The 17,978-nt window shown below is 33.5% G+C and overlaps 1 protein-coding gene across 3 annotated transcripts; it reads right to left on the reverse strand.

Annotated features, from left to right (window-relative positions):
- Positions 1–1,252: 1,252 nt before the first annotated feature.
- On the reverse strand, positions 1,253–17,730 carry LOC148610150 (uncharacterized). Of its 3 annotated transcripts, none has more exons than XM_088542255.1 (4): positions 5,467–7,352; positions 3,808–3,985; positions 3,373–3,447; positions 1,253–1,882 (listed from the first exon to the last, which is right to left on the reverse strand). In XM_088542255.1, exons 1-4 carry the CDS (start codon positions 5,500–5,502, stop codon positions 1,872–1,874), a joined length of 300 nt encoding a protein of 99 aa, XP_088398381.1. In that variant the 5' UTR covers positions 5,503–7,352; the 3' UTR covers positions 1,253–1,871. The 3 variants fall into 3 exon arrangements, with proteins under 3 accessions (XP_088398381.1, XP_088398380.1, XP_088398379.1); XM_088542254.1 differs by lacking the exon at positions 1,253–1,882 and adding an exon at positions 16,964–17,730 and having other exon boundaries at positions 2,691–3,447; positions 5,467–5,618; XM_088542253.1 differs by lacking the exon at positions 1,253–1,882 and having other exon boundaries at positions 2,691–3,447; positions 5,467–5,618; positions 7,212–7,352.
- Positions 17,731–17,978: the final 248 nt, after the last annotated feature.

Below are 17,978 nucleotides of genomic sequence, written 5' to 3' on the forward strand. Positions count from 1 at the left end.
AGCGACTTAAAAGGGGGCTTTAATTGAAAAAGAAACAATATCCAATTACTGTTCCTTTGTCTCTCTTTGTCACCTAATTTTATTTAAAACATAAGTAGAACAGTTCAAGTAAGAAAACCATTGCATAACACGTCTTAGTATCATGTATAAATTGAATCACGCGAGTCCTTAAAATCAATGTACATGAGTTTAGTTCGTAGTATTTATATCACTTCCATGTCTATATCAAATCACGCAAGCCCTTGAAATTAATGTACACGAATTCGTGGTATCCCTAACATGTCTATATTAAATTACGCGAGTCCTTGAAATCAATGTACACGAGTTCGTGGTATCACGGCAGTCCATGTAATCAATGCTCAGGCTTAATATGTTAGAAATCATATTGTATGTACTTTTATTCATACATATTGATATAAATTTTTGCGGTTTCGAAAATTGAATAAGTTTGGGTTACCACATATTCTAACAAAAATTTTAGTTTTCAATTTAATGCGTTGTTTTACTCTTCTGCCAATTCACAAAAGTTAATACCCGAAAGGAAACAGTTCTTCAACAGCAATCAGAACTACTTTTTGCATCAATACTAGTTAATTGATTTCGGTATAGGTTAAACCAAGTGTAACCATTTTTATTGTTGGCTAATAAAATGCAGTTCTGTAGTATTAGGGGGATGTTTATCTACTGGTAAGCAGCCATTGATTTTAGTACTTCTTATTCGGAATATGCTTTTTCTACACTATAAGTAACAAATATGATAATACTGTTGAGCCCAATTTTATCAGTGTACTTTAAATACAAAATAACGAAGAGTAACATTTTTAGTGGTGAATGCTTAACACTGCAGCATAGGTTTTTGTACCTCAATTATCTTCACATAAACATTCTATTGAAACAAGATTAGATTACAACTAGAGTTAAGGTTTCACTCTCAACAATGAAAACAGATTTATTCACAATGTTGTAGTTTCGTACTTTCGTTTTAATCCGGTATTAACATCTCACGACAAACATAGCGAAGCACCTGGTCCATACTTTGTTTTGTGAGTCTACATGTATGGTGCTCATTGTTTTTTAATTGTGATTTGTCTGTTTCCTTTGTCTATTTTCAATTCTTATATGTGTAATCACATTACTACAAAAGACTCTAAAGACGCCATTATTATTCTAATCTCCGCAGTGATGATGTATTTTTTTAATGTTATCTTTACAATGGAACTTGCTACACATATTTTGTTACCTATTTTCAACTTAACATTCAGCGCAATGACGTTATCGCACACACAGTGAACGGAAAATCATCCGCTGCCCAACATAATAACAAAAGTGAGTTACTCTTGTATGGCACGAGTTATATACTGATATGTTTTATAAAACTGATATCACAATACATTTTCTTTTACCTTGAATAGACTTATGTTCACAAGCATGATAAAAATACGTCTTAATTTTTAAATGTATGTACCAAATTTCGTATTGTTTTACTATTTGTTAATGTATTCTTTTTCAGTTTTGTTTGTAGGTGAAATTCTTCCAGAGTCAAATCTGTGCACACGTGTGCACATAAAAATCATGAACATGGAAACAAACATGGCAACAAACACTGATCACATGCCAGATGTACCGGAGTGGTTAGCGTTGTATATTCCAGTTCAGCTGTTTTTTCATGTCCCCTGTAATACGGTAGTAGAAAACTGACACATCATATATTTTCCCCATGTCGTGGAAAAAAACACTTTTCAGAGAACAGATTAATTACGGTTGCAAACAAAATTTTGAAAAGATGACCTTAGTTTTAAAGTTACACAACATTTTTAACTTTGTGTCTAAGACTTCTCTTTCTTGCCTTCTTTAAGAATGTTTAATTCTTCTTACCGCTTCTCTGAAAATAATTAAAATTTTAATGATTAATGCTTTTTAGTACTGTAAAAGATCCATAACTTGTACCGCAGAGGTTGTATTCAATATTTGTGTGTGTGTGTTCGTTCGTTTCATTTCGCAGAACAGGCTTAACTAACATAAACGTACATGTAATAAACATTTGCATTTTTGGCTTGATTTCATTTTTTGTTTTTGTTTTTGTTTCAAGCATTACATTTTATTCTCTTTTTCACTTGTATGTAATGCATTCATTTAAAATAAAGTTAAACTTAGTTTGTTCTTCTCTCAGAACAGTACAAAATGTAAGTACTAAACATCTTACAGTCAGATTATTGGACCTAGGTAAATGTGGTCCACGATGAATTCCGAAAGACATTTAAGGTGTATCAATTTTCTGTTCCAGATTCCGTGCATGTTATATACTGACACAGAAAATCTATGAAATTATACTCTCTAAGTACACTTCTACAAACTCCTTTGTCTGCAGTGAAGTTAGCAGATTTACTATCAGAGAGATGCATGCATTCAATGAACTTTTTCATTTATTCTTAACTTCAAATAAGGGACTTGTAAGAGGTATTTATGAAAATCTTATGCCTGATTTACAAACTCCAAATCATGGGTAATTTTCTGCTCTGAGAGAAAAATTTTCGCCGGATATCTTGAATGTAGCAGAAACATTTATACCGCAAAAAAATTAACAGTATTCATGAAAACTCTTACTAACAACAGATAATGACGCATAGTATATCATTGACACATTTATGGCACAGAAAAAGCAATACATCGTTTAGATCTGTTTAATTCAAACTACTGTTTTACACCGCCTCGGATCGGTGCGGGTGTCATACAACCATGTTCAGACAATACTGAAATCAATACATGCAAGTGAGTAAACCCTTTTTAAGTCTATTGGAACGTCATACTTGTTGTATAATCGCATCATTGAGTAAGTCTTTTTAAATCCGTTTCCAACAATTATTTCATTTAAGTTGTCATTTTCGTCAGGGATTAGGAGCCACAATTCCTCTTCATTTGGAATGAGCCTTGCGAGATGACAGAAGAGAGCCGCTGCAATTTCTTTATCATCTGCATAGAGCGGGAACATCTTGAACGCAAAAACCGCAGGCCGAACCATACCATAACCAACTACTTGTCCAGATTTAATAGCTACATAACCATTTGAACGCTTATTCTGTGCTACATTTGTAAGATATTCGGGGCGCTCTACAGTACTTACGGAAGCATCATAGGCAATTACGTCGTTGAAGTCGATATCTTTCATTTTAACAATTTCGAAGTCGCCTGTTGGAATTTTGCTTATAAAGGATTTTTTCACCAGTCCTTGATAAATGCTCAGCGGAAACGAATTGACCTTGAAACCAAACTGTTCGTAAAATGTTACTCGATTTATTAAAGAATTGCAGCTAGTGTTTGTGCCTGCTGTAGTTTCCAATAAACGTTTAAACATTTTGCTGCCAATGCCCTTACCTCTATATTCCTCTTTGATTGTATTCATTCCGAACATGGCAATCTCTTTTCCGACTCTAAGACTACCTACATGGCCTGTAAGATAGCAACCAAATAGTTTAACACAAAATTTTAATCCTCTAAAACCATGTTTTATTCCTTATATTGCACATGAATGATATTATCAGAACTTAGTAATATAATTTCCCTGTCATAATTATTTCTTTTCAATCATTTATTTTTGAATCACGACCTTATATGTTTTCGGATCTAATACTGCAAATAAAAAGGTTTTGTTTTGTTTTGCTTTGTTTTTATTTTCAATGTTTGAACATTATAAAATTCTACATTTTTAAAAATGTTAAATTCAAATGAGGCCCTCCTTTTAAATTGATCGTACGTTTTATAAACTGGTTGAGTTCTGCTTCTTGAGCAGATATAATAACATATAGTAACCTATGATTTCACCGTCATCCTTAACTACAACAACGATTCCACTTGGGTCCATATCGAACACACACTTTATGTGCGATTTTTCTACATTCCAACTATTGGCGTTCACAAGATCGCAAACGGCGTCAATATCAGACCATTTCATCAGTCTAATTTCGTATTTCACATCCATTTGGTTAGTCTAAATTCAAACAAAAACATGCATTATGAAATAGATATACGTTATTCATCGAATGTCAACTGTGAAACAAAGTCCGATAACTTACACCCTGAAATAAATTTGGTACACGTAACTTCACTCTCGGACTTTCCCTCGCCAAAATCACAACACAAATATCAATACGCAGATCACAAAATTTAAATTAATTAAAACTACAATTCATTATAGCAAAAATCTGCATATTAAATAGGATCATTAATTGGTTATCATGAGTTATTCGTGCAAAGAACCCTTGAAGACTCGTGCACGGAACCATTTTGACACTCTTCATATGTAGGAGTTCTTTGGCACTCGTAATTGTAATTTATTTATTCACTATTTCCAATTAGTTATTCTATCATTATTCCAGTGTGAACAATTTATTTCCTGAATGCCATAGTTTTCTTCATAAAAAAAACTTTTTTTCGCGGTTCCTTATTTCTGTGGATTGTGTCAAATAAACATATTCTTTTGCATTAATTTGAGAGATAATAGCACATTGTTATCTGTTCAAAACGATATGACTGACAAGAAAAAAATATATCACGGATTCCGCATTACAAGTTCAATGGATTTAAAATTAGAAGTAAAATGCAGTTATGAAAATTGATATTAAATGATCATGTGGATGGGATGAGAAATAAACGATAGGATAATTCTGTCCGTAAATGTAGTTTTAATTTCTCCACTCCCCAAAAATTGGAATAAGGTAAAAGAAAGCTACACTTTTTCGCTTAACTGTGATAAAAGGTTCCTTGTTCTACAGGTTTGTATGTAGATTTATTATATTGATAGCAGTTTTTATCGAATGTTCCCAGTGTAATGAATTGCGATTATTCACACTGGGAAATAAATTCGGTAATTTGAGTCTCGGACTTTTCCCGCCAAAACATCACAACGTTAATATCAATACGCGAATCACAGAATTTACAATTCCTGTTGAAAATATCGATAGAATACTAAGAAATATATAATAAATAGGATAATCAATTGGAATTTTGCTTATTTTCTGTCTTGGTATTATAAGCAGTTGTTCCTGGACTGCTAGGCTTTAATTGTAATCAATTGTTATCAATCAAATGAACATCAGACGTGATTCTATTGCAACGCACAGCAACTGCTTAGATACGGTATGTGCGGGAAACCTTTTCGTCTCAAGGAGTGTACAATATTTAAAGGCTTACTTGCACCGTACTAATCCGAAAAATGAAAGAACAATTCTTTCAAAATGAATGAAAACTCATTTTTATATACAATTAAGATTCGTAGATAGATGCGCAGACATGATTTAAATAAAATCCCATTTTCATGACGACAGTCTACGTAAACGAATTTGCATAAATGCAAATTTACCTGAAATTTGCATATTTAAGTTTATCTAATTTCAAAATTAAAATTCTGCACCTTGCATTAGTTCGTGTTTTATCATTTACCCTTATTGTCATGTAAAATTAAAAACATACCCAAATACTGTTTTCATTCAGCTGCATTGAATACATTCTGGCAAATCTCGGAGACAGGAAACGAATCCATTTAATCCTTCACCAGAAATATATTTCAAAGCATGTTCCCACCAACAAAAACTAGGAAGACGACAGTCGAGGTCATGGGCAGCCTATTTCAAAGAAACGGAAGACGTTAAGAAAGAATTCCGTCGCGGAACATGTACAATATCCTGTAGCATCCAGATCAGTAATCGCCATAACAAGCAGCCGCTTGCCAGCGACAAGTACTAACATTGCAATTCCATCATCTTCTCAGGGAAGGAGCCGTGCTACAACCGATCCTCCACAAGCACGAAGGTGTGCATTACACCAGGTTAGAAACTTCTATGTGTTCTTGTGAGTGTTGAATCAATTATGCCAAAGCAAAAGTTTCAAATTTTCATCTTCGGCCAATGTAGCTCTTGTTGTTATGTATTTCTCCCCCAAAGGTCTAATTTTCAGCTAAGCCCACATATTGAAAATGATTGAAAATGAGACATGGTAAAATGTAGATAACTCGGGGACGTTCTACCAACTAATAACACTGGTAGGCGCCCAGTCATTTTTTATAGGTCACTTAATAAAGGTCAAAAATGCAATTACGGGGGGGGGGGGTACTTCAAATATTCAGAAACCCATGGTGAAACAACTTTTGTCAGTCTTAATTTATATGTTCTAATAATGTATTTTAATTTTAGGTTCTCGCTGGTACTCTCTAGGATAAAAGAGGAACTTAAACATAGCACCACCAATATTGTTTTGGTTTTTGGGGAACGAACTGGGATTGGTCCAAGAAGGGGACTCTTTATGTGAGAGGGTAGTGACACACTCATTAAGCAAGATAAGGGGTCCTCAAAATTTTACGTCGGAGTATATTATGTCTTGTGGTTTTACTCTCAAGCGTAACTGCTAGGAGTTGGTATATGGGTTATCTCATGTCTACAAAGACTGGTTTGTTTTAAACTAGTACCAGTAGTTTGAACTATGTGTGCTATAACATAATGTTTTATTAATTAAAAAAATGCTCCAATGCCGTGATACTGGAGGTTGTTTTCGTAGGGTAGTGGTATATTATGATCCAGTGTCTTCCCTCGAAAAACGTGAGGGATCTTAGCTTCCATTGGTATCAATGGGGCACATTTTTGTCCAATGATTAAAAATCTTGCAGTTCTGTTTAGTCGTGTCATTTTCTTGTGGTTTTATTCCAATTTATAAGTTGTTGGTGTTGTTAAAGCCACAAATTGAATGCTCGATTAAGTGCCAATTAACCCGAAATTTGCCTACATGCGAACTTGTAAATTTGCTCAGCGTTCGTATTCTTCTGTTTTCGTTTTTTTTTTTACTATGACAGACGGTTAATGACAGTTGTACAGAACCGTGTCTGTCATGGGTGAAATAGCAAAGTCAAAGTAGCCAAGTAAAGTTCTAGTGGTCGATTAATCCATTAAGTATTATTGTCGTCTGTCTTTTAACATATTTAAACAATTTCGAAAAAAATATGTCAATTTTTTTAAGTGTCACTCACAAAATCTTATACAACATTTATACATTAATTACCAGTTCACTTAGAGCTTCTGATTAAAAATTATGTAGTCGCCACTATACTACAAAGGCTGCTATAGTATGACATTTTCTGTGCTCCATATTCTTACATTTTGTCTATGTCTTTATACAAATACACATTCAGTTAAAATCAGACAAAACAATTGACATTATAAACTCACATCGTACGTGCACTGGAATCCAGTGAAAATCTAACAAGTTGAAAACACTGCTTCCAGTTTACAGATTTCTAAATAAAACACGAGGTCATATCTTGCCAATTAAAGTGATTACGGTTGATATGACTATTCAATTTCAAGGACACAAATCTACACTTCGTGACAAATTGTCACTTCTGGGAGTCCTTGTGATACAATGTATATTTAATATATTCATATCCAGGGCTTGAAACCTGGCTTATCATTATGTAATATTTGTACAAATACATAGTTAAGGGGTAAAAATTCCTAAAATCCACTGTAGTTGCTACGTTTATTCTGATTGTATGTAAAGTCGAAACAGTTTCTTATACCCTCCCAAACACAGCATTTCCGGTTTGTAGAAAATCCCAAGTCCACCTGTCTGTCTGTTCCTCCATTCGACTGTTAACATTTATTGTACATGGAATTCCTAAACCGCTAAAAAATTTGGACGTATAATGTTATGGCGCAGTCGTCGTCGTCGTCTGATAACACTTCGTTAAAACTTTAGTTGTGGTCGACAAATTTTTCTTAAATTTTGGTACAATTTAACTAAAAACTAAAAAACTATATTTAATTTGGACTTTGTGACCCCTAACGCTTTAGAAAAAGGGTCGAAAAGTGTCAAAATGAGTGTTTTATTAAAACCCATATAGAATTTTTTTTTAATTTATCTTGTTTTAGTGTGTTTCTCATTTATTCTGGTAAACAAATGTACCTCAATTTTTTGTGTTTTGGACTGATTTTAAATTATACGGTGTCATAAGTTGGACAACGCACAAAAAACACTCGATTTTTTTTATTTTTTTGTCCGTTTCGTAAATTGTTTTATTGGATTCTTCATAAAAAGTCCCTGCAGCGTTTTTCGATCAGATCTCAGTTAGCTCTCTCGGTCAAAGGGGACACACCAAAAAAAATTGATTTTTTTTATTTTGGTCGGATTTGGAAAAAAATAAATTAGATTCCTCTTAAAATTCCCTGCATATTTTTTCATAGGATTTTAAATAACTCTTACGGTTTTTGAATTATAAGGGGACAAAGAAGCCACGCCCCTAAAAATATATTTTTTTATTTTCTTGTCCTGTTTCGATTTTTTTTCATTGGATTCCTAATTAAAATCCTTGTTTGCATTTGTCAATTAGATTTCAGATATCTCTTATGTTTTTTATAGATATAAGTGGTCGAAGGGACCACCTGAAAAAAGTCGACTTTTTTATTTTTGGTCTGATTTTACATTTTCAATCTAATTTAATTTTTTTCGCTATTTAGTTTCCAAACCATTTGATGTGTCAATAATAAATTGTAGGTCCTTATGCTTAAGTGTGTCAAAAACTAATATAGTGTTCACACTTTTTGAAATTTTAGGCAATATGTGTACATGTGCATGAATGAATACAGTTATTATTGATGAAATCTTAAGGTAGTAAATCCAACATAAGGATTCTACATGCTAGAATATTGTTCGAGTGTTGTATTTCCAGCGCACATACTGCTCCAGGAATTTTAATGAGATTATGCATGATGGTTTGGCATCATGTGTATGCATTTGAATACAATTATTGAACTCCAAATGGCGATTTTCCAACCTAAGAATTTTTACATTTAACATTTTCACCCACTTTCTAAGGCTGAACACAAAGCTCGTATATTTTATTTAGGGTTTTACCATTAATCGCATTTAAATAGTTTTTTAATCCAAGAAAAAAATGATGACAGAGTGTACAGTTAAAACAAAATTTCTAAATAGGTTACATATGAATAAATCAGATGTACACCAGAAATCATTCTACACAAAACGCAGCAATATATTCAAACTTCAAACGTAGCCTTACTGTAAAAGTATTTTTATACAGTAAATATGATTAAAAATTAATCTACATAAATCAAAAATTAAAAAAAAAATACAACTTAGATATATAATAGACGTGTCGTAAAAGTAATGATTTAGATTAATATCATGGAGTATTCATATTAGCTTAGTACTTGAATTTGGTACATTAATTGTGCAAAGGGAGATCAAAAGGCAGACATAACTGTCTGAGATCTCAAAATCATCCAATATACAAATCACTACTCAATGATACATTTTATCACGCGTTTGTCCTAGCATTTTTTTAGATGACTTACAGAAATTTTATGGTCGCCATCATGAACTCGTGGATCGTTACGATGTATCCATCTGCACCATGAAAACTGATTTGTTCATCGTGTCATAGTTTTCCTTTCTTCTTTGGTCTATCCGGACTTGACTTTATATGAGCAGCTCGGTGGGTGTTCCTAGAAAAGCGGAGGACGCTTACCCCACCGGTGCACCTGGTCCATGCTCCCAGTTTTTAGTGGAGTCCGAGTTGCTCATCTGCTTTTGTTACTTTGTATGTATTTTTTTAGTTACTTAATGTTCTTTGTTGTGTATGTCTGTTTTCCATGTTTGGTCTTTGTCCCTGGATTTCCGCAAGAACCTCGGTTCCCTTGATTACTCTTTAACAATAAATTAAACGAACTTAGTTTTTGACAAACACTAATAATTTTTTAGGATGAGGTTCTATTTTCATGAAAAATGATTGTTAATCTTAAAAATCACATTTATTGACTGTATATTTTATTACGTGCAGCTGATAAAGATATGAAATGTCAACCATATTATCATTAAATTCGTTGTGTCATTGACCTAAGATTGACCTACTTTGCTGTTCTCAATGAACTGAATGTATGTATGTATCTAGATATAACTCGTACTGTAGTTTTATCGATCGTCTCACTCCATACATGTTGCTGCGTTTTAGTAGAAATAATCATATGACGATTGCATATGAGAATTACTTAATTGATTGACTATTAAAACGTTCATCCGAAGTTTATATTAAAACAGAAAATCCTTGCAAAAAAGTCCATTTTGGTCAAAAGTCACGAAATAGCAATGATTATTTACTAAATATTTTTCATAACTGAGTATATATGGGTTCTATATTTGTATTATCGTAAAAGTTTTCGAAAGGATTTAGTACTAACACTTTTATTGATAAACTATAAGACAGGAAAAAATTATTCTAATGTATAATAATTATAATAATATCGGAATGTATAATTCACATAAAAAAAAAAAAAAAAAAAGACGGCAAAAACCACCGATAACAACAGACTCTAAAGTGTAAGGGTCGTAAATTGTTGTTTTTCAAAAAATGTAAAAAATAGTCATCGAACGTGCATCCTCCTTCTATCAACCAAACCAAAAAAACACACGCTCTGAATGAAAACCTATGGTATAACGACTAAAATTCTGCAGATATGTCTGGTGTTCTTCACAGTTAACAAATTTTTGAAACGTTTCAAAACTATGTGAACACATGCGTTTCTAATTCTCTTACTTAAATCTTCCGTTCTGGAAAGTACGTACTTGTACTTTAAATGTGTTATAGAGGTATCAAAGTATCGCGACTGCACCATGAATAAAACAGATATGTTTAATGTATTTTACACTTCATGAAAATGTCTTAAAAATTCTTATTATGGCGAATCTCTCCAAAATAAACCTTAAATCAGTACGGACACTATCTACCTTTTATGGTTGACTAAAATACGCAACTATTATTGTTTTTAATGTTAATTCATGTTAACTGTTAAGTACCAGTCCATATTAATTCAAGGGATTGCCAATGGAAGAGGTGATTCGTGGTATTGAAAACCAACCGTACAAACGAAGCTTTTTTATCCACATGTGCTATATTTTCAAATAACCATAATCCTTTATGTATTCATATGTGTATTTTGAGACAATCATACATTATTTCCCACAAAACATCAACCAATCCAAATTAAGTATGATAACTCTTGCAAAGTACCAATTTCATGCACAATTTGTATACTTTTTATCTCAGAAGCAAAGCGACCAAATGACAAAGTAAGAGTGGATATGTGAACAGTATACCTTGAGTTACTGTTTCTGAACAAGAAATAAAATGCGTTCGTTGGGTTTTGACATAAATGGATCACCTCCTGTCTAATTTTTGTAAAGACTGCAACTTCATTAACTTCGGCAAAACAATACTGATGCCATACCTTGTAATGAAAAGTTTCGAATTTTATTTGTATTTCAACATCCTCCGATGGGGCAATTGAATTTTGGGGCGAATTTACTTGTAGTTAGTTAAAACATATTTATTCAGCAAAAATACACGTCATTTAGTACAAAACAATTTTATATCTGACAGGATCTGGAAACAAGCCTCAAGGCTTTTACAAGTCCATCTCCTGTGATATTGACAGTAATATGATACAAAAATTGCATGCTCTTAATAACTAAATTTAAACTGTTAAAAATTGTGGAAAAGGAAATGGTGAAGAGTTCAATTCGGAAAAAAATGAAATTAATTAAGTTGCAAGTCAGTAAATAAATCTCTTACTCTTTAGAATAAATTTCTGCACCTTGATTAAAACTTGCTTATTTTGATCATTTGTCATCTGATCAGAACCAAATAGTAAAATGTCGGTATTTAACATAAATGGTAAATTTAGGGAAAATAGAGTCTAATTGCGAAGTTCTCGATATCTATCAAAATGTAATAAGAAATGAGATATTGATTCACTTCTACCGCAAACGCGATCCGGTGAATCCATTAGGTTGCGGGAAAAAAAGATGTTCATTTAAAGAACTACAATTCATTCGCAGTCTACCATGTAATAGGCAGGACTTTTTTATCAAACCTTCGTAAGTGATCTTTAAACATGTTTAAAGATCTGGAATCACATATACAATGAGGCAATTTGTTCCTTAATTTAATGGCGGACGGTACGAAATATTCTGAATGAAAATTTGTGTGAGTACGAATCTCAGTTATATGCCGATCTGTGACTAAGTTGGTATAATATTACGTAGATTAGCCGGTGTATTATTTGTCAAAATCTTTTGAAGATATAGTCATCTATACCGTTCTCGTCTTACGGAAAGTTTTTCCTAACCATTCTCCTTATATATTCTATCGGTTGAGGTAAGTTTTGAAGCCCCAGTTACAATTCTTGTTACCTCTTGTATGTTATATTGATTCATTGTCAACGGCGGGTGAGGTGGTTTGATTTGTTTACGTGAAATGACTATTGACTCAGTTTTTTTGCGGATTAAATTTTACTACCCACCTTTCTGACCATTGGTTAATTTTATCGATATCCCTACTCAGTATCTCTGCCGATTCAGCTGCATTATCTATCTCTAGATAAAGACTTCGTCAGCAAATAATTTAATAGATGCATCGATCTCGTCCACAATATCATTAATAAATATCAAAAAGAAAAGAGGTTCCAAAATATAACCCTGTGGAACACCAGCATTTATTTCCCTTCAATCGGACATTTTCCCTTTAAGGACTACTCTGTCTCTGTGAGGTATTTTTAACCCAATTAAATAAACTGCCAGATATTCCATATTTTTCTAGCTTAAATAATAACCCCTTATGCCAAACATGATCAAAAACTTTGCTAATATCGCAAAATACTACACGAACTTCCTTCCCGTTGTCTAATGCCCTACCAAACTCATTTGTAATAAGTTGGTTGATTGCTGAGTCACCGCAAATGAAGCCCGACTGGTTAGGAGTAATAACATTATGATCTAAAAGGAAATTGTGTATGTATTTATAAACACAACGTTCCATACATTTTGATATGATGCAAAGCAGTGAAATGGGTCTGTACTTTTTTACTTCACTAGAATTCCCATTTTTGAAAACGGGGCTTACATGTGCTTGTTTCCAATTATTTGGAAACAAAGCAATCGACATTGATAAATTAAACAGTCTACATAATGGATCCTTTAACTCTGATGACGCTTCTTTTAGAATCCTGGGGCTGATCAAATCGGGACCAGTTGCTTTACTAGTATCTAGACATTTCAAAATATCTTCAACGTCATTTTCAGAAAATTCTATATTTTGGAGTAAATGGTCATTTTCCGTATAGTTCGGCTATTTGACTCGTTCAATTTGGTCAGCGATACGACAAAATTATTGAACTCGTCTACTTTTTCAATATCATCAAAAATCAATAAATTATCTTTCAATAACGGAGGAATAGTGGAATACGATGATTTGAGATCCGAAATGTGTTTGCAAATCTTCCATCAAGTTTTCGAGGAAGGATTTTCGGTCGATAATTTATTCAAAAGATTATCGTTGTAACCTTTATGCGCACTTTTAATTTTAGAGGTGACTTCATTTCTATATTTACGAAATTTTGCCCAGTGGCGCGGTCTGGCTTCGTCTGGCTTTTCTGTGTATTCGAATTTTGCGTCGAATACTCTTCTTAATATCGTGTGTTAACCACGCCGGTTCGTTTTTCCGAATAGTAACCGTTCTATTCGGAATCGTTAAATCGGCTGCTTCCAATATCACTTTTGAAATACGCGTCGATATTAAATCAATATCGTAAGAGTCAAATAAAGAGTTCCAGTCGTACTCAGCTAATATTCGCCTACAATCGTCGAAATTACCATGGTTACGCTTAGAGGTGGTATATTTTGGTTTCTGAATATTCATGAATCCCATAGGGTAATAATGACGGACCTACAGCAGTATATGGAATAAAATTTACATCATTTGTAGGAATGAGATCAATTAAGGACGACGAATGTTCAGTATAGTTGGTTGGTTCATCAATAAGTTGTGATAAACTATAACGCGTGGATATATTCCGAATGTTCGAGTTCGCATTAAGATTTAGTGGATTGTCGTTAAAATCACCCGTGGCGACTACATAATCGGCATGATTATCATTAATGGCTGCTTCTATAGAATCATCGACTAATTCTCATATATCATTTAAACTGTCTAACCGATTTACCGTTTAGCTTTAACTGAAGCCAAATAGATACGAGATGGCCGTTTTCTAAGTCTAGCCTACGTGCCGCGAAAATATTGCCCTTTACATATACAATAACTCCGCCTCCCAATTTTTTGGGTCCTCTGTCTGGGCGAAACGGCTTTTGAAAATTATCCAATTCAGTGGATTCATCGGAATTATTAGAATTTAGCCACGTTTCGATAAAAGATATAATAACAAACTCGCTGTATTCAGCTAATACCATGTCTAATTTTGGTATTAAGCTTTAAACATTGAGATGAAGAAACGATACGTGTTTGGAAAATATCGAAAACATATCGGAGTTGTCGAACGAGTCATCAGCGAAAACGTTTCGTCACTATCACGGTCGGTACTGGGCCCAGGGTTACTCTCGATTCCGGATATGATTAATAAAAATTGGAAAACAAATATGAAAAAGACAATTGCAAACATAAATATATCATATGTTTTTGGACCTTTGCAATGACCCACACGATTGTCGGAACTTAAATATTTAACATGCATACATAGACATAAAACAATTCCAATGGCATTTTGTTTAGTTTAGTTTAGTCTAACTTGTAGTTAGATGTTAAACATTTATAAGTTTCTTTCCCCGAGCTGAAAATTACTCTCTGTAAACAAACTGTACCAGTAAAATCAATGTAGATGTAATAAACTATTCTTACGGATATATTATGCCGTTAAGCTCGTTGCCACACTCTTTCGAACTACACGTCCGCCATTTGGTTTCAAGTTGACTGAGGTTCATGCATGTATGAACGATCTGGAGAAGTTCATGCAAGTATGAACTTTCTGGCAAAGACGTTCCCGACCAATCAAAAATGGCTATAAGCATGAAGAATCTTATGATTAGAATTATTTGTTTTTCAACATCCTCCGAAATATGAGGAAAATAACTCATTAAAGGTATACAAACCTGTTACACTGAGCATTTTGAACTATCATCTTGCGAACCGGAATATGTATATTCAATGGGCATAAAGTGTTTTCATGATGTAAACAAGTTGTCTTTAAATTATTCAAAAATAGCTTTGGCATAAACCAATATGTGTTAAATTATAAATATTGATTAAAAAAAACTTCCTTCAAGGGGGAGATAATTGGCTGGAAAATGTTCTATAGAAATGTAATGAGAATTCAAATGAGAACAAAAAGTTCGATGACCCTCAATTTTCTTTTTGAAATATGAAATAATGTCAGATAATGTTCTTTATACAATTACTAAGAAACTTTATATACCCGTTTATTAATAGTTCGCGAAACAATAAAAATTCCCTAGAGATTCTATTTGAAATGTAAAAAATCCCATATATTTAGGCTAAAAAAATTAGGTTCGGTGACTTTTTTTTTACCTAAAATTAATGCAGTATGATCGTTCAATGTTATCTTTATCTACTAAATGTATGACGTATGACCTACCTTAACCTAGGATTGTTATATTTCCTGTTCTTATTATTTTTTTATATAACTAGCAAATTCGCTTTTATTATTTATGCACCGGTAGCATGTTTCACAGCTTAATCAATGCCAATCTCACGTTTGAATTTACACCAAAGGTTCATACTTAAAAGTGACAATGATGCAACAAGGACAAAAAGGGGAAAAACAAAATAACATGCATAACATGTTTAAAAAACAACCACAATTTTTTTAAAAAATTAATAGGCATGGGCCAGATACAGCGGAGGGTTAAGCTTCTTGACATTCCCGTGCGGCTGTCATACTAAAGAAGAAAACTAACTTATCGTAAGGAGATAGACAATCCTTTTTCCTCTGAACAAGTTGATGACTTTTGAAGTGATGACATTTAATGTGAGATTACGCAAAGCTTTTCATTTGGTCATTTGGTCTCTGAGATTTCCCGGCAATTGTCAGCGGTGTCAAAGTCTTATCTTGTGTTATGTAGGAGTTTTATATAGATAATATGAGGAAGGTGAAACCTTAAACACTCCCGAAGAAACAAGTATTCAAAACACCTTTTATACTTTTTGTCATACCTGACTTCTTACATTCTTCTTATAAACTTTCAAAACGGTAAAATTTTGTTATGATACAGGCTGAGTTTTTATTTTCCTAATGCATTCTGCAAATTGTCATGGTATGAAATGACTATGGGCCAAAATGTCTTTTGGTCGAATTGTCCGGTATTAATGCTGTATTAGCAGATTAAGTCATTTTCGTAAACATTAAGGTCTCATGCTTTGACCATCTCTATAGCAGAACTAGCCAAGATACGATTTATATTTAATCTAAATGATTCTAAGTTGCATTTACGAAAATGAAGTGACATGATGGTATTTTTAAGCTTCCGATTTCATATGCACAATCCAGTTATTGATGGTTTTTACTGGCCAAAAGTATATAGGTGTAAAAGTAGACAAAAACCAAGGAAGGCAACAAAATTGTCAGAACCAAATCACTACGCTCCGTGCTTCGAACATTACATCATCTGTTGATGTCAAAAATCTTCAAACGCACATTCATTCAATGGAAAAAAACTGTGAACGAAATTGCTCAAATAACTCAAAAACAGCATCTAGCACGGTAGAATTGAGAAATAAGCTAAACGACTCAAACGCCAAATTGAAACAGTTAACAACTGACTTATGTTACAAAGATAAGAAATGATATGCTAGCATTAAAGCAAACTCAAGGAGTTTGACGAAAACTTTGCCACCATAAAGACTAGTTGCGCTTCACTTTCCTCATCAATAACTGACTTCAGAAAGCGCTTAGGCAACGCAGAAAAAGAGTTGATAAATGTTGATAAAACAACTAGGTCATATGCTGAAATTCTTAAGACCAAACCTAATCAATCTGAGCTTGAAGGAATCGACATTACTACCAAATCTATGTCCAACTCTTCAACAAGAAATACCCACCTTGTATCATCAGACATTGTCAAATGTTTTGACTTTCCGCCACCAAACAAAGAAGTACACACTTTGTATCACCTGACAAAGCTAGGCGTTCTGATCAGACATCAGCATTTTGTGGTTTTGTGCGAAAAGAAAAGCGTAAAATAAATTGTTTCTATGTTGGTGGTATCAACAATTACACTTCATCTGAAGCTGCGATGCGATCTTTTCTTTTAAAGAAAGGTGTACGAGTAACAAATCTCCGTTTCTTCGAGAGGTCAAACAGGAGAACTGCCTCCGCTCAACTTAACATTGACGAATGTGACGAATATAAATTACATGAACCCTCTTTCTAGCCTGAAGGTATCTTCATGAAAAATTGGCTTCCTTTGGATGTTTTTCGAAATGAAAAATCAGGACACAAATAACTACACAGATATACAGTAACTAGACAATGAAAGTTAATATTGCCTGTTGGAACTGTAGACGCATTATGTCAGCTGTTCGCTATCTTTTAAACTTTTTACAGAAGAACAACATTGATAGTATCGCATTGTCCGAACACTGGTTGCGTAAATCACAATTTGATTTTTTGACACTATTGACAGTCGTCGTTATAAAGCTTATGGGAAAGGCGTTGATGAATTTTTCCCGAAAATTATAGATGCAATGCCCGTAGTGGAGTGAGTTTTCCAGTTTCAAAACATTTATGTCCTTTTGTATACGAAATAGACATAGACAGTAGCAGAATATTTGGTATAGAACTAAAACTTCCAAATGAACCAAGCATTTTCTTTTTGTCTGTGTACCTACCTGCTGGCACACAACTACATGATCTATTTATCAGCGACCTCGAATACCTTTTCCATATTTACAGTGCATTCTCTAATCACGGGACAGTTTTCATGCTTGGAGATTTCCATTGTAAAGTGTCTGGGCCCGGTACCTCATCATTTTCTCCAGACAAACGGAACAGCCTATTAGAAGAGTTATTGCTTCAAAGCAATAACTTGTCCCTTCACGTTCAAGAATTTGCTAG

The sequence above is a fragment of the Perna viridis genome, chromosome 8, assembly GCF_037379345.1.
Source record: "Perna viridis isolate PV_CMFRI_1.1 ecotype Kerala chromosome 8, ASM3737934v1, whole genome shotgun sequence".
Lineage (NCBI taxonomy): Eukaryota > Metazoa > Mollusca > Bivalvia > Mytilida > Mytilidae > Perna > Perna viridis.